The sequence below is a fragment of the Heteronotia binoei genome, chromosome 8 (assembly GCF_032191835.1).
Source record: "Heteronotia binoei isolate CCM8104 ecotype False Entrance Well chromosome 8, APGP_CSIRO_Hbin_v1, whole genome shotgun sequence".
NCBI lineage: Eukaryota > Metazoa > Chordata > Lepidosauria > Squamata > Gekkonidae > Heteronotia > Heteronotia binoei.
The window spans coordinates 4,276,702-4,300,011 of record NC_083230.1 but is presented as its reverse complement, the minus strand read 5'-3'; the positions used below and the strand labels follow the sequence as shown (position 1 = coordinate 4,300,011).

General features: G+C 41.1%; 1 protein-coding gene across 15 annotated transcripts in view; it reads right to left on the bottom strand.

Moving 5' to 3' along the window:
- The window catches only part of MAGI2 (membrane associated guanylate kinase, WW and PDZ domain containing 2), a 972,748-nt gene that overhangs the window by 220,739 nt on the left and 728,699 nt on the right, over positions 1 to 23,310 (bottom strand). For 14 of the 15 annotated variants that reach the window (XM_060244677.1, XM_060244666.1, XM_060244681.1 and 11 more), the window contains one exon: positions 7,665 to 7,854. In XM_060244677.1, coding sequence (XP_060100660.1) covers positions 7,665 to 7,854 — 190 coding nt within the window. The remainder of the gene's footprint in view (positions 1 to 7,664; positions 7,855 to 23,310) is intronic. The other variant, XM_060244669.1, reaches the window with a different exon arrangement.

Sequence of the window (23,310 nt, the reverse complement as noted above, 5' to 3'; positions counted from 1 at the left end):
GGTTAAGTGTGCAGACTCTTATCTGGGAGAACCGGGTTTGATTCTCCACTCCTCTATTTGCACCTGCTGGAATGGCCTTGGGTCAGCCATAGCTCTGGCAGAGGTTGTCCTTGAAAGGGCAGCTGCTGTGAGAGCCCTCTCAGCCCCACCCACCTCTCAGGGTGTCTGTTCTGGGGGGAGAAGATATAGGAGATTGTAAGCCGCTCTGAATCTCTGATTCAGAGAGAAGGGCGGGGTATAAATCTGCGGTCGTCTTCTTCTGCGCCTGAGAGACTGCAGAACGCCCTTCAAGTAGTCTTTCTTTCTTTCTTTCTTTCTTTCTTTCTTTCTTTCTTTCTTTCTTTCTTTCTTTCTTTCTTTCTTTCTTTCTTTCTTTCTTTCTTTCTTTCTTTCTTTCTCTCTCACAAACACACACAGCCCTCTGTCCAGCCATCGTAGTTTCTCTGTAGCAATCAGATTAGTCCTGCCAAGGGAGGGTAAGAAAGCAGTGGAGGAGGTCTAGAAGGAACAAAGAAATTGCCTGCACAGGTTAGCTCTAATTCATGGTGGAAAAACATCAGTTTGTTGTTTTTAACTCAGAATGTTCTTAGCAATGAATTACTATCATCTGTGTAGATTTTGCTAGTATTCATGGCTTTATTGTGGATTTCCAGAGGCTGAACTGCAAATATCCACATAGAATGCACAGTAGGTTGCCCTTCTTTCCGCACACTCTACATTCTGCTGTATCAGTACTCCTAGTAGATGAGGGAAAGTTGTTAAGCGGATCATAGAATCACAGAGCTGGAAGGCACCCCCCAGGGTCATCGAGTCCAACCCCCTTCACAATGCAGAAACTTCACAAGTACTTCCTCCTAAATTCACAGGACCAGCATTGCTGTCAGATGGCCACCTAGCTTCAGTTTAAAAACCTCCAAGGAAGGAGAGTCCACCACCTCATGAGGAAGCCTGTTCCACTGAGGAACTGCTCTAACGTCAGGAAGTTCTTCCTAATGTTGAGCCGGAAGCTCTTCTGATTTAATTTCAACCCACTGGTTCTGGCCCTACCTTCTGGGGCAACAGAAAACAATTCTGCACCATCCTCTATATGACAGCCCTTCAAATACTTGAAGATGGTGATCATATCACATCTCAGCCACCTCTTCTTCAGAATAAACATATCCAGCTCCTTCAGCCTTTCCTCATAGGACTTGGTCTCAAGACCCCTCACCATCTTCATTGCCTTCCTCTGTTATTATATATCTACATTAAAACATTGATCATACATATATATAAAGAAAAATATATAAGGGGGCACCATTTTTTACTTTTGCTCCCCCTGAAAAAATATGTAGGTTCGGCCCTGTTGAAAACTGTATTATGTTTCACTAACAGATGAAATTGCCAGTTCACTGGGAACATGTATCACATTTTTCCTTCATAGGTGAAGAAGACATAGATTCCAGTGTCAAACCAAAGAAATATCCCTACTCTGTTTTTATTCAGGGCTTTCAGTGTTCTGTGATCGGGTACTGGGCAATCTTCCCAAACTTCTTGGGAAGGCAATGAACAAAGCATAGATCTTTTGTTGCATATCATAATCCTGCATCCCAAATATACTTAAACTCCTACTCTAGCTGATGTCTATTACACTGAGAATCAATTGATTTTCAAACAACCATCTATATCAGCAAGTTATGTCAGCATCATGCTGGGATGACTATGACCTGGGAGTACTAACTGGAACCTGCATTGTATTCATGCCATCCAGGGGTGGAATTCTAGCAGAAGCTCCTTTGCTTATTAGGTCACACACCCCTGATGTAGCCAATTATCCAAGAGCTTACAAAAAAGAGGCTTGTAAGCTCTTGGAGGATTGGCTACATCAGGGGTGTGTGGCCTAATATTCAAAGCAGCTCCTGCTAGAATTCTACCCCTGATGCCATCAGTTAGGATAAAGGCAGTTGAACTCTCTACTACAGTGGCATGTGACACATACTTCAGAGCTATGTTCTTCAACCAATTTGCTTGATTGCATATTACTTGGAGAATCAACAAATTACTACGTACACTTCTGCAGATGAGAGTATAAAGTGTGAAGTATGCATTAAAATGCATGAGTACATCATTTATAGGATGGAAAAGTTTACTGCCGCTTTCCATACTGGGAAAATAATGAAATTCAAGACTGTTTCCAGTGGCTGTAGACTGGTTCAGTTCTTTCCAAACTTGTTCATAGTAACAGGCATCTCTAATGAAGTGACACTCATAATTTACTTTTATCTGCATGCGCCAATCAGATCAGAGCAAGCTACGGAGGGGGCCTGTGGGTCTCCATTCCAACTTCTGGGTGGGGCTCCCAACTCAGAACCCCCAAACAGCTCCTGGGGCCTCTGCCATGGCCTCTTCCCTTCCCTGTGATTCAAATCATGCTGGAGGGGTGGCAGAAGCAGCCGTCAGTCTTCCCACACTATTTGAAAGGCCCGGTGATCAGCTGGTCAGCAGGGCCTTTAAATCGCACATGGAGGCCAGGGCTGCTCCTGCCACCCCTCCCACACAATTTGAATTGAGGGGGGGGGGCGGCTTGAGGCCTCCCCTCCCCACCTCTGCTGCAGCTTGAGGGTCATTCCCACCTCCCATAATTCAAATTGTGTGGGAGGGGTGGCAGGAGCAGTCCCTGGCCTCCACGTGGGATTTAAAGACCTGCAGACCAGCTGGTTGGTGGGCTCTTTAAATGGCATGGGGAGGCTGGTGCTTGCTTCTGCTGCCCCTCCCACACAATTTGAAGGGAGGGCAAGGGTGGCCCTCGAGCCATGGTGGGGGCAGGGTGGTGGGGAGGAAATGTTGGGTGGGGGCATAGCTGGGATTTTTTTAGGTGGAGGGTGCTTTTTTTAAAAAAAAGCCCTCTGACCTAAAACATTCCATCTACACCTCTGGATCAGAGTTCCATAGGACACAGTATAGTAGTTGAAAGAAAGTCAGTTGGTCTCTTGCCTTGAAAACCATATGAGGTTGCCATGAGTCATTTGTAACTTGACAGCTCACTTTATTGTTTTAAAGGAAAGGAAGCATAAAGAGAAAATGAAGCCAAAGGCAGAAAGCCAAAAACAAGAAGGGACCATCACAATGCCTGTCCCACACACACTCCAGGGTCCTGCCTGGACCATTCGGCCCAGTCACCAAGAGCACTACTTTCACATGCAAGTTCACACGTACACACCTGTTCTAGGTTGTCTTACTCACCTTTAAGCAGGCAAATGTAAGAGTTCCTATGGCTGAGCAAGTCTAAAGACTATATCACCAGATCACCTTCTCCAGAAGATGGTACTACATGAAGAAGATCACATGGCAGTGCAGTGTTAAGGCTTACTCAAGTCATAGGAACCGTTGATGAAACAATGTTTTTTGTGGATGTGTTTGATCTTGAAAATGAAACACAGATCCAGCACATTCTGATATTTCATTCTGATATTTTCTATCACTACCTATATATCAGCTATGACAATCTGATCTGTATTAATAGAATAAGCAGCAATGCATGTAAGTAGAATGATGAAGAACATGAACATAGAAGGCTGGGTGGGATAGAATGCTTAGAAAAATAGTTCCTTTTAAAAGTCTCTCTCTCTTTCGGTTTGGGAATCATGCTGAGCTGACCTGTCCTCTGAACGGGGACAGACTTAACCCTCTGTTCAGGGTAGGAAAAGGCTTTTTTTGGCCTTCTGCCTACATTTCTCAGTTAGAGATTTGTCCAGGATATGCACAGAAACTCAGAGGAGGTTAACCTTGGCTGATAGGAGCTCCGTTGGGGGCTCTTTAGAGGCTTTGAGGGACCGCCGGAGAAGAGTGGCGTTTTTCATCATCTACAGAGGCTTATAGAGCCATTCAATTGGCATAAGCTTGACAAGATCCTAAGCTCTTTTGGGACTCATGAACATCTGATATTTGAAGAGACCAAAGCTAAGCTGGATATCAGTGGAGAGGTACTGATTATAATCTTTTGCTCCGGGACTTTTTAAAGGCAAACTAAATAATTTTTGAATTTCAATCAAAATTTAAATTTTGATTGAATTTCAATCAAAATTTAAATTTTGATTGAAAACACCTAGCTTTTAAAGTAACATTTTGATCCATAAAAAGCAATGGGAAAGTTTGCTATTGGACCTCAATGTTGAATTCTCAGCTAGTTTTAATGAAAACTACATGATAAAGTGCAAGATGTGGATTCAAAGAATGTAAAAATCTGTTCCTCTCAGTGACACCATGGCATATGACAATAATGCATCCATAGCACACGACCATGCATGAAGGTTTCCCTATTTACTTCAAGGGATAAGCAGGCCAACATACTCTTTCCAAAGAGAGTCCCTAAGCGGGGAATCCATGTGTGGATTGGATCCACCAGAGCACTTCTGCAGATGGAAGGATTTCAGGCCACTTCTTGCCTTCCCCTTCTGCTGCAGTTTCAAATGCATCCAAGTTCTCAGAGTTCCCAGATTCCCAGAAGAGGCATTTTCAGAGGCAGGGAGAGGAGGGATGTAAGAAAGTAATGAACCACGGACAGAAACTCTAACATTTGCAAAAGTGCTCTGGTGTATCCAAGCCCATTTATGCATATGAGAACATATGAACTGAGTTCGATCCCAGCGGAAGCTGGTTCAGGTAGCTGGCTTGAGGTTGACTCAGCCTTCCATCCTTCCAAGGTCAGTAAAATGAATACCCAGCTTGCTGGGGGGGAAGTGTAGATGACTGGGGAAGGCAATGGCAAACCTCCCCTTAAAAAGTCTGCCGTGAAAACGTTATGAAAGCAACGTCACCCCAGAGTCAAAAATGACTGATGCTTTACCTTTTATAGATCTCAGGCTTTGCATTCTCTAACTTTTAAAGAAAGATTCCCAGCAACCTGAAGTTGGAAGCATGACACTGTTATGAAATCAGCCAAAAGATAGTTATTATACACATAAAACAATTGGTTTGATTTTTAACTCAGCTTTGTGAAATATACTATACAAAAATCACATTGCTAGTTGTCCTGTAACATTAACTAGACATTCCTCGTTCTGTACTGTGTGACTGGGATTTAGAACAATCCTAAACAAACTGCTTATACATCCAAGCAAACAATTAAAGGAGGCACGCGATTCAGCTTGGGGGACTTTCTTCCATGTCTCTTGAAATTAGTTGTCTGCTGAATTTAATTGGTTGAAACATTTGATAGATTGTATTCTACAATGCAAGAGCATTTAAGATGAAAATGCACTAAGGTTTGTTTCAAGTTGTGTTTTTTCCTGTTATCCACAGTAACTGCATTCATTGTTCTCTACAGTTATAATTAAGGATAGGCATGAACCAGGGGAAATTGTGGTTCATTTCATGTTGTGATTTGTTTGATTTCTGACCTAGCTCATGTTTTGTTGGTTTGTTTGGGAAGTGTAAAACTCACTGGGAATCTTCAGCAGACTCTTCTCCACCTGCCCTCCAAGTTTGGTGAAGATTAGATTTGGAATGTCTGAGTTATAGCTCCCCAAAGCAGGTGCCCACAGGAAAGTTCAGCTTCAGCTCTCATGACTGTAACCAATAGCTTCATTCCTAGCAAGCCAGCCTCCAGGCTAGAAGCCATTTGAGCTATGGAGAACCGCTATGAATGTTTCTAGAGCTCCCATAAGTCCACCCTCAAAGTTGCCTAGGAATTGATTGCACCAGTGCCAGGCTGTCTGGAAAAATGAACCACAAAAATGAACCAAACAAAGCTCTAAAGTCCAGACCAGTTTGGAACACATCACAACTCAGCCTGATTCGTGCCTGAATTGTGGTTTGAGGTTTGGTTCATGCCCATCTCTAGTTACAATCATTCCAGATCTATGGTGCAATCCTAAACAGAGCTACACCCTGCTAAATCAATTGATTTCAATGGGCTTAAGAACAATGTTCTCTCAAAGTTCCATAGTGTCGTGAGCAGAAATTCTACTACATGAACAAAAAAAGCTAGCAGTATTAAAGTTGTGAGTGAGTCTATATTTGACTATCACATAAATTAGTTTTGGGAAGATTACTTCTATAACCTTGTAAAAATCTCAGAATAAATTCATTTAAATTATATTTTAAGAATAATTTAAACATTATAAGAGAAAAAGAATCAAGTCAAGTCTCATCCACCCCTTTCCACTATATTGAACAAGTCTACCCATCCCTTTCCACTATATTGGTAGACCTGGTCTCAAGATTCATGCAACGGTCACCTCGAGACTAGATTACTGTAATGCCCTCTACATGGGGCTGCCTTTGTGCCGAACCCGGAAGCTGCAGCTGGTGCAGAACGCGGCTGCTAGACTGTTGCTGGGGCTCCCAAAGGGGGAGCACATACAGCCGGGGCTGCGTGAACTGCACTGGCTGCCAGTTATATACCGGATTCGTTACAAAGTGCTGGTTATTACCTTTAAAGCCCTATATGGCCGAGGACCTGCCCACCTTAGGGACCGTCTCTCCCCATATGAACCCCAGAGAGCACTGAGGTCAGCAGGGAAGAACCTACTGACTATCCCCGGGCCGAAAGAGGTAAAACTACAGAGTACCCGTACTCGGGCCTTCTCTGTTGCGGCTCCACAGCTATGGAACCAGCTTCCAGAAGATATGCGGGCCCTGCGGGATTTTGAACAGTTCTGCAGGGCCTGCAAGACCACCCTCTTTCGGATGGCCTTCACCGACTAAACAGAGAAACTGCTAAATAAATTTACCATCCATTGTGATAGCACCAGCATACTAATTTTATTAATTTATTAATGTTTGAATTTTAGAATTTTAATCAATTGTTAAATACTTTTGTTTTAAATATCACTGTATAACTTAATGTATTGATTCATGTTGTTAGCCGCCCTGAGCCTGCTTCGGCAGGGAGGGCGGGATATAAATAAAATGATGAAAGATGAATGAATGAATGAACAAGTCTACCCACTCCTTTCACTATATTGGCGGACCTGTCCTCTGGAGAACAGGTCTACACACCCCTTTCCGCTATACTGATAGACCTGGTTTCTGGAGAACATGCCAGTACTTAGGAGGGGGGAAAAACTCCTGCAGTCTACTTTTTAAAAAGTGAAATATGACAACCAACATTACAGAGAAACAATCACTGTCAGAATCCTGCCTAGCCTAAAAAACAGGAATTTGCTTAAATGTTATCGACCAGCCCAAACGACTTGTTTATTCAAATACTTATATCCCACTTTCCCCTATGACTCAAGGTAGCTTACAAATCATACTGAAAAGCACAATAGGGGTGTGCAAAACCTTCCCCTGTTTTTCCCAGCTCCATTATAGTCAATCGGCCCCACAGGTTATAATGGAGAATCAATCTGGGTGTATCTAGGGGTTTGGGGAGGTTGTTTTTTTTTTAAGTAGAGGCACTGAACTTGCAGAACAGCTGCTGGTGCCTCTCCTCAAAAACCTCCTCATGCTTCAAAAATATTGGGCCAGGCAGTTCAATTCTATGGGCTCCAGAAGGAGGTGTCCCCATCCTCCATTGTTTCCAATGTAAGCAGTTTTTTTAAAAAAGTGTGCCAGTGCCCCCTAGTGCAGTTTAGAGAGAACTATGTTTAAGAGGATATAATTCCATTTGAAACGGCACTGTTTATTGGGATGTCCAAAGTGCCAAGTGCTCGGGCAAAGGGACTATTGTTTTCACTTACGCCTACTTTCATAAATAGCGCGTGACTTCTCATACAGCTCATATGGGTCAGGTTTTCTTGGATCAAAGGCCTCTGTGGAATCAGGAAAAGAACTCCTGTGCAAGGTGGGTGGGAAGGGGATATTCTGTGGTATAGCTGGAGCAGATAAACTTGTCTGAGGACTCCCTTGACTCTCCCATCGTTCCATCATCTACAATAAATAAAATATAAACAAAGACACATTAGGCAGGATCTGTATCATGTTTTTTACTAGGGGTGAATAATAAATATTAACATGGTTAATAGTTAAAGAGAGAGACTAGGATCTGGGAGACCAAGTTTCAGACCCCCACTCTGCCATAGAGGCTTGCTTGGTGACCTTGAGCCAGTCATTCTCTTTGTTTGTAAATTAAATTTTATTACTTTTAAAGGAGATTTTTTAAAAAAGATACATATAAAAGCACACCCCTCTCCCAAAAATGAAGAAAAGAAAAAAGGGGGGGGGGTGGAAACACACAGACAGACACACAGACAGTCACTCTCAGCCTCCTCTACATCACAGGATTGTTGACAAAATAAAATGCAGGAGAAGAGAATGATGTAAGCCATGTTGGGTCCATATTGGGAAGAAAGGAGGGCTATAAATGAAGTAAATAAATGAATCATCAATAAGCAAATCTATTTTATACTTTAGTATTTTCCATTGCCACTCTTATTATACACCAGAACTATTGCAGGACCTCAAAGTTTTATGTTTTCCATGTATGTGTAAAAAGAAAACTGGAACCATGGAGGAAGAAGAATCCAATTGTAATAGAAATCACCGTGTAGTAAGAACATGTTTCAAGTCTATCTTAATAATGCTCAGGCCTTGGATTCAGTGGGAGCTCATAGCAGCGTCGCTCCTGAACCTTTCTGAGAGTTCCACCTCCTCCTTCTGAGAGTTCCACCTCCTTGTCTATTGAATAGTATGTGCAGCTGCCTAACAATCCCTGAATGAGCTACACCACCTATTTTTCTACAAAATGACCCCTGATAATGCTCAGTCATACAAATATCTCACCCATCATCCATTCAGTATCAATCAATCAGTCTTTATTGCATTAGCAACAAAATGTCACAGCAACCGACAACCAGACACAACAATAAAAAAAACATTCAATACAACAATAGAGTTATATTAATCATGATAAAATTTAGGCTGAATTAACAATAAAATTTATCCAATGACATCCTAAGAAAACAACCCAGAGTAGTTAAAAGGAGAGTAGTTAATATATTTCATTACTCATTTTTTAAAATCTATAATGGCAGCCACAAACTTTGCCGCTTGGAAGCTAATATATTTATCTGACAATAGGAATACTTATTTCTCTTGGTCTGAACTTCCAAGAAGGTGAGATAAAATGGTACACAAAAACCTATTTCGTTCTGCCTCATGTTTTACACAATAAAATATGACATGAGATAGGTCTTCAATAGCCATTTGGTCACAGGAGCAAACTCTTTCTCATAAGATATCTGCTTAAAATGACCTTCATTGGTCAGTAATGGCAAAATATCAAAATGGGCCCTAGTAAAAGCTTTTTGATACTTGAAATTGATTAGATTAACAAAATATGGAGAAGATACCAGAGGTGAGGGAGATAACTGTTTATAAATCACAGAAATTCTCAATTCGCCTAATAGTCCCAGGTCAGCTTGAATACACTGATCCAACAATCTTTGCTTGACAAGAGATTTGTCATTGTAAAAACCAAAGGATCTCAGATAATCAATAGAGAAACCAAGCTTGGCCACTATTCTCAAAACAAAACTGCACCAAGACCTATCCTTCATTTCTTCATATGCCAAAGTAAGTAATTCGGAAGCCATACGAAAAATAATCAACCCAAAATTGATAGTTATTTTATGAACTAAGGTTGTTATCAGAGATAAAGCTAATTCTATTCTAGTCATTACAGAAGGTGTTGAAGGCGGGACAGCAAGAAGCCTGTGTGTAAATTTATTTTGGGAAATTTCGAAAGTATGAAGATTTCCAGAAGCTCATACTGGCACTCCATAGAGAAACTGGGGTAATAACTACATTTTGTAGATTTCTACAGCTGAACGTATCGAGCATCCACCTCTTCTATAAAATCATAATAGCCCCACAGCAGCTTTTTCGAGATTACTCTTAGCGTAGTCAATATGGGAGGCCCAAGAGCCTGATTGATGGAACAGCACACCTAAATATTTGAAAAAGGGAACCTGTTCTAGTGGTTTCTCATCCATTTTCCACTTATAATAATGGGGTCTTCTTGCAAAGAAATTAACAAGGTGTCGTCTGCATAAAGTAGGGTAGAAATAAATTTATCTCCTACTTTAATTGGGAAAAAACTGGGAACCTGCTAGATAGTCTACTATATAATTAAGGTATAAATTAAAAAGAAGTGGGACCAAAATGCACCATTGTCAGACTCCTTTTGTTGTTTTAACTGGGTTGGACAACTGACCATGAGGCCAAGTCGAATCTTCATACTTGTATCGGAATAAAGACCTTTTACACGTTCAAGCAACCTATGGTCAATATTCATATTACTCAGTTTTGTCTATAGGTGGTTTCTTGAAATCAAATCAAATGCGGCTTTAAGATCCACAAATGCAACGTATCATTTTTTGAAAGGTCGAGTTGTATATTTACTAATAAGATGCTGCAGTAATAGTCAGTGGTCAAGAGTGGAGTGATCCTGTCTGAATCCTATTTGATGTGGTACTATCAAATTATTCTCAGATACACATATTTCCAATTTAGTTAAAAGACTACATCTAACAAGCTTATTGGCCTATAGTTTGCAGAGTTGGTACGATCATCTTTCTTATAAATTGGGACCACAATAGAGGAGGTCCATTCTTTAGGAAATCTGCCAGTCCTGTCAATGTTAGTGAAGAGAGTGGGCACCAATCTTGAAAAGTCTTAAGCATATCTGGTGGTATAAAATTTTCACCTGGGGCTTTATTACTCCTCATTGAGGAAACGAGGGATTTTATTTCACTCACAGTTACAGGACGCCACTCAGGAAAACTGGTCAATAAGGAAGTGGGTGGATAATTAATTGCAATGTTGTCATGGGGTTGATCATTGAATAACTTTAAAAAGTGTTCTTCCCATTGTTGTTTGGAAATATAAGAATCTGATTCAAACTGAACCCTCCCTTCCAAGACTGCAAGACTTCTCCAGAACTTTGACATAACCCTCTGATTTAAGGTCAAGGCAAATTCCTGCCAAGATTCACTTACTGAAGTTAATTTTTTTCTCCTAATTAAACGCTTATAATTATTATGAAGGTAAAAAAAAGACTTAGGTAGAAAATTTACTTCCTTTTGTTTATATGCCCTAACAGAATGCCTGAACTTTTTTTTCTAGTTTTAGTTTAAAAGTTTTTATTAGTTTTCTAGAAGTTAAGGGTAAAGGGTAAGAAGGGGTAAGAAATTATAGTTACAAATCAATCTTAGTCTGCATATAGTATACTTTCATAAAATACAAGTCTGCATCTAATATACTTTCTTTAAATACATAAATTGTCACATATTATTATCTCTTAACTTTACATCATCAACATTTTGATATTTTTATATTGTAAGTCTTCTTGTTAAAATACCTATTCAAATTGGCATTTCCAACAAAGGCAATCTTATAATACAAAATACAGGAGAAAGGAGATATAAGTTCACACCAAAAACATCTTAAGAGTCTTGAGTATCTAGCCAAGTATAGAATTTCAACCAGTATTTTCTTCCTTAGATTTCCCAGCCAGCAGCTGGGATAAGTAGTCCAGCTCCGCTATTTCCAGAATTTTTCCCACCAAGTCCATTCTCGTGGGAGTCTCCTAAAGCTTCCATCTCTGTGCCAGAAGAATCCTGGCTGCTGTGCTAATATGTGCCAACAAATGTCTCATCTCTTTGGAGTAGTCCTCAGGAAATATATTCAATAAAAATAGTTCTGGTTTGAATTGAATCTGTGTCTTCATAATCTTCTGTGATAGTTCATGAACCATGTTCTAATAGTCCTTCACCATCTCACATATCCACCACATATGATAAAAAGAATCCACCTGTTTAGTACATTTCCAATATTTGTTAGACATATTAGTATACATCTTACACAATTTCTGTGGAGTCATGTACCATCCATAAAACATCTTATACAAATTTTCTTTAATTTAATGTTGAATTTCCACAACCTCTCCCATTCTTCTAACATGATATTATGACCCAAGTTTTTCGCCCATTGGACCATGCAATCGTTTACTACCTCATCTTACATCTTCATCTGTAGTAGGTATGCATATAGTTTAGAGATTAGCTTTTCTTGAGGACCTAGAAAAATTTTATCAAATGGATATTGCTCTGTGTTAAAGCCTACCATCTTGTCTTTGGCATACCTAGATTCAACTTCCATTTTCAACCACCAACTCATTTTAATATCCATGCTTTCTAGCTCTTCTCTGGTTTTCAGTTGATTATCTTTTTCCAGCAGGTCATCATATCTGTAACTCTGATTAGGTTTTAAAAGATTTGGAGGAGTGAATGCTTCCACCGGGGATACGCATCCTGGAATGACCATGTGTGGTACAAAGATTTCCGGAACCAATGATTCTTAAAATAAGAATGTCCTTCAAGTCTTTGATACCATAAATACGCATGCCAGCCCAAAAGGTCATGTCCCTCTAGGAGCAAGTCTCTTGTCATTCAATAGTATCCAGTTTCTTACCCACAGGAGCACAGAAGCTTTATAATACAATTGCCAGTCTAGAAGGCCCATGCTTGCTCTCAATTTAGAAACTTGCAGTATCTTTAGTTTGATTATCAGTTTTTCGCCTTGCCAAATATATTTAGAAACCATCTTATTCAATTCTTGAAAAAACCCACTATTTAGGAGTACTGGGATAGTTTGGAATAAAAATAACAGTCTTGGTAGAATATTCATCTTTATTGAGACTATTCTTCCCATTAAGGATAGTTCAAATCATGCCATTTTTGCAAATCTTTTTTAATTTCTTTGAGTAGTTTATCATTTGTCCATTTTTAAACTACTACATTTGTTTGAAATGAGTACACCTAAATATAGATTATTTTCTCATACACAAACCCTGATTTTTGTTGAAGAGATTGGATTTGTTCTGTCATCATATTCTTTGTAAGAAATTTTGTTTTATGGTAGTTGATCTTCAGTCCTGCCCAGTGACCAAATTGGTTGATCTTGGTTATAAGACAGTCAATTAAATCTACTGGTTGCTCTAATATAAAAACCAGGTCATCTGCAAAGGCTCTCAATTTGTTTTGTTCACCTTTTACCACTGCTCCCTTAATATCTTCTCTTCTCTTATCTGGTTATTCAATATCTCTAAGCATAAAATAAAAAGGAGTGGTGACAATGGGCAACCTTGTCTTGTACCCTTTTGGATATCAATTGCTTCTGTTAATTCACGGTTCACCATCACCCTTGCTTTTTGGGAGGAGTATTTTGATTCAATTGCTCTCAAGAAATTTTCACCACATTCCATTCCCTTCAGTTGTTGCAGCATAAACTGCCAACGAACATTATCAAAGGCCTTCTCAGCATTCAGACAAATTAATGCCAATTGTTTCTCTGGATGGGTCTCATAGTATTCCAATATATTACAAACTGTTCTAACATTATTTTTCAAATATCTTCTAGGAAGAAATCCAGTCTGGTCTTGATGTATTGTGGACTGTAGAACTTTCTTCAGACGTTGTGCTGCAAAAATTTTATAATCCACATTTAAGAGAGAGATTGGGCGATAGTTTTTATATCTTTCAAATCTGCACCTTCTTTTGGAATTAAGGATATTGTAGCTTCTTGCCATGAAGCTGGCATTTGGGCTTTGTCTTGAATCCTTTCAAGGAGACGTTTGAATGGTAATAGTAAGGCCTCCTCATAAGCTTTGTAGAATTCCTCAGGTAAAGTCCATCTTTACCACTCTTTTGAGGTGCCATTGCGTCTCCCAGTTCCCTTATTGTTATTGGTTCATTTAAAATTTTTTGTTGTTCTTCTGTAAATTTATTAAGATTATTTTGGCTAATGTATTCTTCTAAATCTACCTTATGAACTTGTTTGTCTTCATATAATTTTTTTATAAAATTGTTCCATGATTTGGCATATCTCCTGTCTTTGAACTTTCTCTTTGTTATTCTCATCTTTCAAAACCGGTATTATTCTTTTGGCGTCCTCTTTTCTCATTCTATAGGCCAACCACCTTCCAGGTTTATTGGCATGTTCAAAAAAATTCTGTCTAGCGAATCTCAATTTTATCTCCATCTTCTCTATGAGTAATAAATTTAAGTTGATGTTGTGTTTCTTTAACCTTATTTTGGAAGTCCTGTCTTGTCAGTTGCACTTTTAAGTTCTTTTCAGCTTCTCCTGCTTGTAACATTAATTTTTGAAAATTTTCAGATCTTTCTTTCTTCTTCTTTGCACTATATCTGATTGCAAGGCCCCTGAAATATGCTTTAGCAGTGTCCCAAACTATTTGCATCTTTACATCTTGAGTTATGTTCTGTTTACATCTTGAGTTATGTCCCCTTGAGCCTGCCTTGGCAGGGGAGGGCGGGATATAAGAATAAATTTATTATTATTATTATTAAAAAAGGATTCCATTTCAACCTTGAATTCTTTAAGAAAGTCTTTATCTTTCAAGATAGAAGTATTTAACCACAATCTTCTCATTCGTGGGCCTTTAAGTTTTACCATTACAGGACTGTGGTCTGATATGACTCTTGTTTGAATTTCTGTCTCAACTAAATCTTTAACCAAATTTGTAGAGAGCCAACACATATCAATTCTTGACCACGTTTGATGACTGGCAGAAAAGTAGGTAAAGTCTTTCGAATTTGGATATCTTGTTCTCCATACATCAACCACATCCAGTTCTACTAGCTTCCAAAAGCTTGTTGGTAGAAGAGGACTTTTGCTTTTAGTATGATTATGTATATTTTTGTCCAATTGTCTGTCAGAAACTGCATTCAAATCTCCTACTATGCAGTATTCTACATATTCCAAATTTGATAACTTAAAATGTAAATCTTGTTATCCTTAACATAAATTGTCACTCACCTTTTCTTTTTATTCATGTCTGTTGCTGTAAACAAACTGCCAAGTTTCTTATTTTTCAAAAGGTGTTGATCTTTAGCTAAAATATGGGCTTCTTGTAAACAAATTATGTCCATTTCCAATTTTGTCAGGTGTCTAAAGGTCTTCCTCCTTTTAACAGGAGAATTAAGTCCATTCATGTTAATAGAAATTATTGATGCCATTATGGATTTTTCTTATCACTATCTTTTTTTTCTTTTTTAGTCTGTATTTCCGTAGTATTTCTGTAGTTCATTTGGATCCTCTTCACCAGCTCTTTCTTCTTCCTCTTCATCATCCTTCTTTTATAAAGTGCTGGTTATCACCTTTAAAGGCCTATATGGCCGAGGACCTGCCTACCTAAGGGACCGCCTCTCCCCATATGTTCCCCAGAGAGCACTGAGATCTAGCTCTCAAAACCTTCTAACAATCCCTGGGCCAAGAGAGGCTAGATTGAAGACAACCAGGGAGCAAGCCTTCTCAGTAATGGCCCCTCGATGGTGGAATCATCTTCCAGAGATGGTACGAGCCCTGCGGGACCTGAACAAATTCCGCAGGGCTTGCAAAACATTTCTTTTCCAGCTTGCTTTTGAGACAGAACCTGACTAATTTGACGTGTAGCCATTTAGCCATCTTGTGGATATTATGACTTACAGTATTTTATAGCACCTATTTTATCTATTTTTAACTAATTTATTATGTAATTGATTATATTTAAAACTGTTGTTTACATTGTTTTACTTGAATAATGGAATTCCATGTCTGTGAGCCGCCCTGAGCCCGCCTTTGGCGGGGGAGGGCGGGATACAAAAATAAATTTATTATTATTATTATTTTCCTTCCCCTCTTTTTCCTTCACTCTATTCAGAAAATTCTGAGCTTTAAAAATAGAATTTATCCTATACCTGTTCTCTTCATAAGTAAAAAGGAGGCCTTCTGGCATTAGCCATGTGTAGGGTATTTCTCTTTCTCTCAGGAAGCTTGTCAAGGTTTGATATTCTCTTTTGTCTCACTAGCCATGGTACCCCTCTCAAGATTTTCACCATATTTCCTGCTATCATCATTGGTTTGTCTCTTGCTTGCTTCAAAATATCATCTCTGGTCTTCTTTCTTGTGAGTTTCAAATGAATTTTGCTAGGTAATTTATTCCGTCTCGTAAAGCTTGATGGTACTCATTAACTTGATGGTACTCATTAACTTGATCAAACTCTTCTTCCATTCTTTGAGGAGTCACCTGTAGAATTTCAGCCAAGGCCTCACTTAATATTTTCTGTAAATCTTCATTTTTCTCTTCTGGTACATTCTGAAACCTTAGCATATAGGCAGCTCTATCTATTTCCAGTTGTAAGAGTCTGGTATCATGTATATTCTGTGTATTTTCTGTCACCTGGACATCTAGTACCTTTAAGGCTTTGTTGTCCTCTGCTGTCTGTTTTCTGTTCTCTAGACGCTCTTGTTTAATCTCTGCCATCTGCTCTCCTATATTATCTACTTTACCAGTCAGCTGTGCTATGGCAGTTAATAGAGTATTTTGCATCTCTTTCATATCTCCCTGCATGGTCGTAAATTTCCCTGGGCCAGATGAGTTAGGTGAAGGGATTGGTGGTTTACCTTCTCGATTGTCTTTTTTAAAAAAATGTTTCTTTGAAGCCAATCACAGCTTTATTTTCCATCCTTATTAATATGTTTGCACTCACAACCACAGGATCCGTATACTGCCTCTTAAAAATTTGTTTTGGAACTCAATATTCCTGTTTGTATTAGATAAGCTAGTATTTGCCAAACAATATCAGTGTTATACAGTGATTTTAGGGAAACAGCCTTCTAGCTTCTACCAACAATTTACCAAACCCAAAACAATGATAAAACTTATAGTAAACAAGATCTTTTTAGTACAACATCCTTAATGCCACCTAGCCAAAACAGTTCAACTCACTGAAACAGAAACAGTTCACTGTGACGTCTCTTCTAACGATGATAGCTCAATAAAATCCAAGTCCTAACAAACTCATCCAACTGCTCTAGGCTATGAATTGTAATCTAGGGCTGGATGCCCCATAGGTGAAATCAAAAATTAAAAATTAAACACCCCAAGAGAAAAAAGAAAATAGAATAAACCAGAAAAAATAAATCCAGATATTCCCAAAATAATAATAACAAAAGTTAAAAAAAACCTCCAAGTATGATATGGAAAAAAGGAAGAAGTGGGAAAAATGAATATAAAAAATAAAAAGCCAAAAATATTCAAACCATATGAAAAATAGGACCAAACTTAAAGGGTTATATCCATAACATTCACCATCAGGAATTTATAATCCACTTTGAAGGTTTGTACAGGTATTCTTCCTTCAGCCAACAATCTAGTTAAATTTTATAGTCCAGTATGCAAAGCCCACAAAGATTTAGATGTCTGTTTGAGGCTCACATAAATTTGTTCACAGCACTTCAACAACACCTTCAGATTGCTTCTTATGCCAGTTGTCCTTCTCATCCATATATACTTGCAAGCAACTTTCCCAAAGCCAAATCTTTCTTCAGAAAGAAGTTTAGAACAAGTCAGTTCAATTCAGCCATCAAGTCTTTTCTATATTTAGAAACTGGTGTGATTCATATTTCTCATGCAAGGATTGTAAAAGTCACCAGATAAACAGGTTTCCTACCTGTAACTGATGATCTTCGAGTGGTCATCTGTGCATTCATGGGATGAAGTGCCAGCGCCGATCCCCAATTGGTAATACCAAAGTCCGGGATTTTTTGCCACCCGACCCAGGCGAGCATGCGCGACAGCCCCACTGCGCATGCTCACCCGGTGGGTGCAAACATCCCGCCAGTTCCTTCTCACCACTGCCTATCTAGGATACCATGACTGGCAGCAGAGGGGAAGTAGGGCGGGTAGTGTGAATGCACAGATGACCACTCGAAGATCATCAGTTACAGGTAGGAAACCTGTTTATCTTCTTCATGGTCTCTGTGCTTCACACTCACGAGAAATTAGCAAGCTAGGCTTACCTGGTGGTGGGAGCTGGCGGTTATGCAGAAGTAGCAGCTTGAAGGACCAGGGTACCCAGCTGTGCTCTGTGGCGCTTCCGGACATCCAGGACATAATGTCGCATGAAGACATGAGGAGATGCCCAAGTTGTAGCCAAACAGATGTCCGCCAAGGAAGCACCCTTCAGGAATGCTGTAGATATAGCCATAGCTCTAGTAGAATGGGCACGGAGTGATCCTGGCAAGGGACGCTTCACCAACAGGTAGCAGAATCTAATGGCCTCCGTGATCCACTTAGAAAGTCTCTGTGCAGAAATCTTGAAACCCAACCCAACCCAACTGCATAGGAGACAAATAGATTGGGATCCTTTCTGAACGGCTTAGTGAGATGCACAAAAAACAATGCCCTCTCAACATCTAGGGCATGCAAACATCTCTCTTCTGCAGAAGACAGAGAAGGATAAAATGTAGGCAAAAACACCTCTAGATTAAGGTGGAAACTAGACACCGTTTTAGGGAGGAACGAGATGTCCAAAGCCAAAGAGACTCCATCATCGTGGAATGAGATGTATGGAGCATCACACTGCAGAGCCACCAATTCACCTGCCCTCCTGGCCATAATGATGGCCACTAAAAAGGCAGTCTTCCAGGTGAGAAGATGTAGTGGGTAGGTAGCCAAGGGTTCAAAAGGCTGCCTTTCCAGGACCAACTGCAGATCCCAAGCAGGAGGACTCTTTGACGGCGGGTGAAGCCGCAGAAGACCTTTCAGAAAGCGCTTTGTATGAGGATGCGTGAAAACCTATATGCCATCCATGGGATCATGATGCACCGAGATTGCAGCTACATACACTCGAATTGAGGAATGATTAAACCCAGCATCCACAAGAGTTAGTATGAACTCAAACACAAGCTCCAAACTAGTATTACGGGCCCTGACGCCCTTGTCCCCCAGAAATGCCAGGAACTTAGACCACTTTCCCTCATAGGAGTGGCGAGTTGACAGTTTTCTACTGTTCAACATTACATGCTTCACTCTGTCCGAGAATTTCAGAAGCTGACCCTCCAAGCTGTCAGTTTGAGGTGAGGGATGTTGTGGTGAAACAGGCGGCCTCCATGAGCCAATAGGAGGTCCAGCTCCGAAGGAAACTTGTGGTGACACCTTCAGGAGGATAGGAAACCAGTTCTGTCTTGGCCACCACAGAGTAATCAAGATGCACTCTGATCACTTTTGGGCCAGTTTGTGAATCACTCTGGTGAGAAGAGGCATGGGCGGGAACAGGTAGAGGAACTTGTTCGCCCACGAGAGTAGAAGACGATCGCCCAGGGACCCTGGGTCCATTTCCCCCTGGAACAAAATAGCTCGTGCTTCGGATTGCTTGCCGTGGCAAACACATCTATTCTGGGATGGCCCCAGTCCATGAAGAGAGGTTCCAGATAAATCCAGTTAATCTCCCATTCGTGATGGGAAACCTCCCCCCTGCTCAAGGAGTCCGCTTGCACCTTGAGCTCCCCCAGCAGGTGAGTGGCCACAATGAAGGTCTGGGCAGCGATGTAGGCTTCCCAAAGCTGCATTGCCAGCGCACATAGCTTCCTCCCCCTTGATGATTTATATAGCTTACAGCTGTCGTGTTGTCAGACATCACCGCCACAGTCTGACCGCTTATCAGGGGTAGGAATGATCTTAGGGCTAAGTGAACTGCCATGAGCTTCAAGAAGTTGATGTGATGATGTGCCATTGATGGGGGCCATGGGCCCCCTATGCAGAGATCGTCTAAGTGCGCCCCCCACCCCCACAGCGAGGCATCCATAGTCACCTTGACTGAAGGGAGTGGACCATGAAATGGTGCCCCCTTGCAGAGATTGGACTTCACCTTCTACCAGTCCAGAGAGTGGAGCCCTGCCGACAGGATTTGAAGAACCTTGGACGAGAGATCCCTCACAGGGTTGTACATCCTAATAAACCAAAGCTGGAGGATTCGTATCTGCAATCTTGCGAACCTCAAGACAGTGGTGGTAGCCGCCATGAGGCTCAAGAGACGTTGGATCTGCAGAACAGAGGTGCATCTCACCGTTTGCAGGAGCTGAACCAGGGAGATAATATCCAATGCCCACGACTCTGGTAGAAATGCCAAGCAGTGTCCAGAACCGCACCTATAAACTGAACTCGTCTCATTGGAACTAGGTGAGACTTCTTCTCATTCACCAGACGCCCTAGCTCGCCCAGGAGATTGAGAATCACTTGCAGATGCACCCATAGAGATGCTTCAAACACCGCAACCACCAATCAATCGTCTATATAAAGGAAAAGGATGATACTCTGGAGTCGAAGGTAAGCTACCACAACCACCATGGTCTTCGTGAAAACCCTGGGGGCAGTGGAGAGTCCAAAGGGGAGCACCCAGTCTGGGTTCTGAGGAGGGTACCACATGTATGGAGCATGAAATGGATAGCCCCCAAATGGATATGCCCACAGACGTGGGTCCCAGCTGGGCAAAGGATGTGGCCGCCAAAAGGGGTCTGGAGTATCACCAAACTGAACAGGCTGAGGTATCAAAGGTAATTTTGGTGTCTAACGGTCCTTTGGCTGGGAAACTTCAAGGTCCGACAAGGATTGCTGCTTTCCTTCGAGTATACTGACCTCTGTGTCAGATCAATCTCCAGATCAGAGCCAGACAGAGAGAAGTGCTGAGCATCTGTTGGACCGAGGGGCTTTTCGGTCGAATCGGTGAGGCAAGGATCTTTTCCGGAGGCTCTCCTGAAACGATTGCCGGGTCCTTTGGTGGTGGAGAAGGGATCTGCCGATCTTGGTGCCGCTTCTCCTTCTTATGCTTCTTAGACTCAGTGGAGTGAGAGTCCCGATCCCCTTTGGCCTTCTTGGCTGGAGTCGAGGGTTCGGACTAGGATACTGAGCCCGTGTGCTTGTGGGGGCGGTTGGCTCCCTGGAGCGGCTGAGTCTGTTGGCTCGACAGCGAGACCGGAACTGATGCCGATGTGGCCATCCAAAAGCTGGTCAATGCCAAAAATGTCAAAGCTGGTCAATGTCAACATCTGTGGTGTGAGAGCCGATTTCAACAGTGCCGCCGATAGTCTTGCCGCTCGGTTTTTTCTGGTCTGCTTAGAAAATTTCGAGCAACTATGGCAGGATACCACTTGGTGACCTTCCTCAAGACACAACAAGCAGAAAGAATGTCCATCGGGAGGAGGAATCTTGCCCCCCCACTTAAGACACCGCTTGAAAACCCCCCAATGTTTTTCCATAGACGGGGATGGCGGGGGGGGGGAAGAAACCCCCCCGAAGGGTAGCAACAATAAACTAACAGTCTTTTTTTCTTTTTTTAGAACCAGAACAATAATAAGAACGAGGAGAAACCCGGAGTAGGAAAAGGGAAATGAATTACCGACCGGAGAAACCATGAATGTGTCTATCTGACGCGGCGGTAAAGAAGGAACTGGCGGGATGTTTGTGCCCACCGGGTGACCATGTGCAGTGGGGCTGTCGTGCATGCTTGCCGGGGTCGGGCGGCAAAAAATCCTGGACTTTGATATTACCGATCGTGGATCGGCACTGCCGCTTCATTCCATGAGTGTGAACCACAGAGACCACGAAGATTAGGCAGGAACTTTTGGAAGCCTCGGAGGAGAAAGAGAGTCCCCCCCCCTTTCTCAGCCTTTGCCTCTGTCTAAATTCCACTTCAGTCTCAGCTCTCCACTTTTACCTGCTTAGAAGAACAGTGCCTCAGGATTCAATATTGGAAAGAAAGAGAACTTACAATCTTCATAACAATGATGCAGCTTGTCCAACTCAGGCAGAATCGCTAGTTGAAAGGAGGAAAAGTCCGGAAGTCAACCCCAGTGCCATTTAAAAATGACGATCGGGACAGCGAAGCTACAGTGAGCCGGGATCGGAAGGCAGCCGCCGCTGACACTCCCATTCCACAGCTCAAGCCATCTGCCTTCCAGGACTCTTCCTGGGTCCCAGGATCGAGTCTCCCAACAGGGGGGACCCCTCCACCGCCAGTTTAAGGACCGGCTCTCGACGCGCCGCTCTGAGCCGCTCCTAACGATGGGTCACCAAAACCGGAAGTCTGGTTTTTTTCATGTCAATACACTCTCTATCAAACCATCTATTGTTGATTTGCTGCCTCCCACTTGATAATTTACCACTCTTGACTAAGAAAGGTTTTAACAATTCAATTAGCTCTCCATAGAATGACAAAATAATCTCAGGATCCTTTGTTGCTGATAATTTTTCTTTGATTTCCAAAAGTGAGTCACTATAAAGCACCTGCTGTAATTTATTCTGGAAAACATCTTTCCATCTCAATCGAATATTAGTTATGATTTCAATTTGAGGGAACTTTGTCTCGCAGGCACATACTGGATTCCGAGCCAGAATATGAAATATAAGAGGTTGATGATCACTCTCCGACTCTGACCCAACTTCAAAATGTAACATCTTACTGCAAAAAGATGGGGAAATTAATAGATAATCTATCACACTAGCTCCTTTACAGTTAAAATAAGTAAATTCTCCATATTTGTCCCCTTCAAAGTTACCATTTGATATGATGAGGCCTAATTTATCAATCAAATGGGTAAAATTCAATCCATGTCTGTTGACAACAAGGTCTTTTGTCTTCCTCCTACCATTATAAAATTCACCAGCACAGCTATTGCCAATACGGGCATTAAAATCTCCTAATAAAATTAGCTGTGCCTTAGGATAAGTATCTTCAAGATCACATATATAATTTTCCAAGTCTAACCAGCAATTCTCATAGCAGTAAAGTGAAGAATAAGGAGGAATATAAACATTTACTGCCAAAATAGCCTAGTTCTTTAAATTTCAAAAGGCAAGCCATTGCTGGAGATTTCAAAGAAGGGAGATATGTCACATCACAATTTAGTGAAGTTGAAATCAAACATACCAGACCACCATTACGGCGACCTGAGCAGGTAAGAAATCCATTTAGCATTAGTTCTGATGCTAATCAGGACTCTTGGAGAAAAATTATATCATACCCTCTTATAAATTGCAGAAATGTAGGGTCCTGAATTTTGTTAAACCAACCTGACAAATTTCATCAAATACACTTTAAATAATGTTCATTCTGGGTTTCAAATTGTCAATCTAGCTTCTCTATTTTATCCAATTCCTTTGAATCCGCTAAAATTGACCCATTCCTATATATATGAGCCGATACTAATTTAGAAGCCTCTACAGGGTCAACCGGAAGAGGACCAGTTGTGCCAATTTCATGCTCCTCTAAATAACAGTTAAAATGTTCCCCATTCAAAGGGTCAGACTTAATTTGGTGTTGGGGAAGAATATAATCTGTATTCAAAGTCAACAGATCATTACTAAAGGGAACATCCATTGATTTGTCAGATTCTGCAGCTAATTGCATCTGGTATGGTACTTCTAAATGAGCTGGAATAACAGTCGGAGAAAGTGGTACAAGCTTCTGAGGATGATCATCTAATTCCAATAATCTGTTCCTCAAGTGCTTAAGTCTGTCAGTAATTGACTTTTTCTCTAATGCTAGA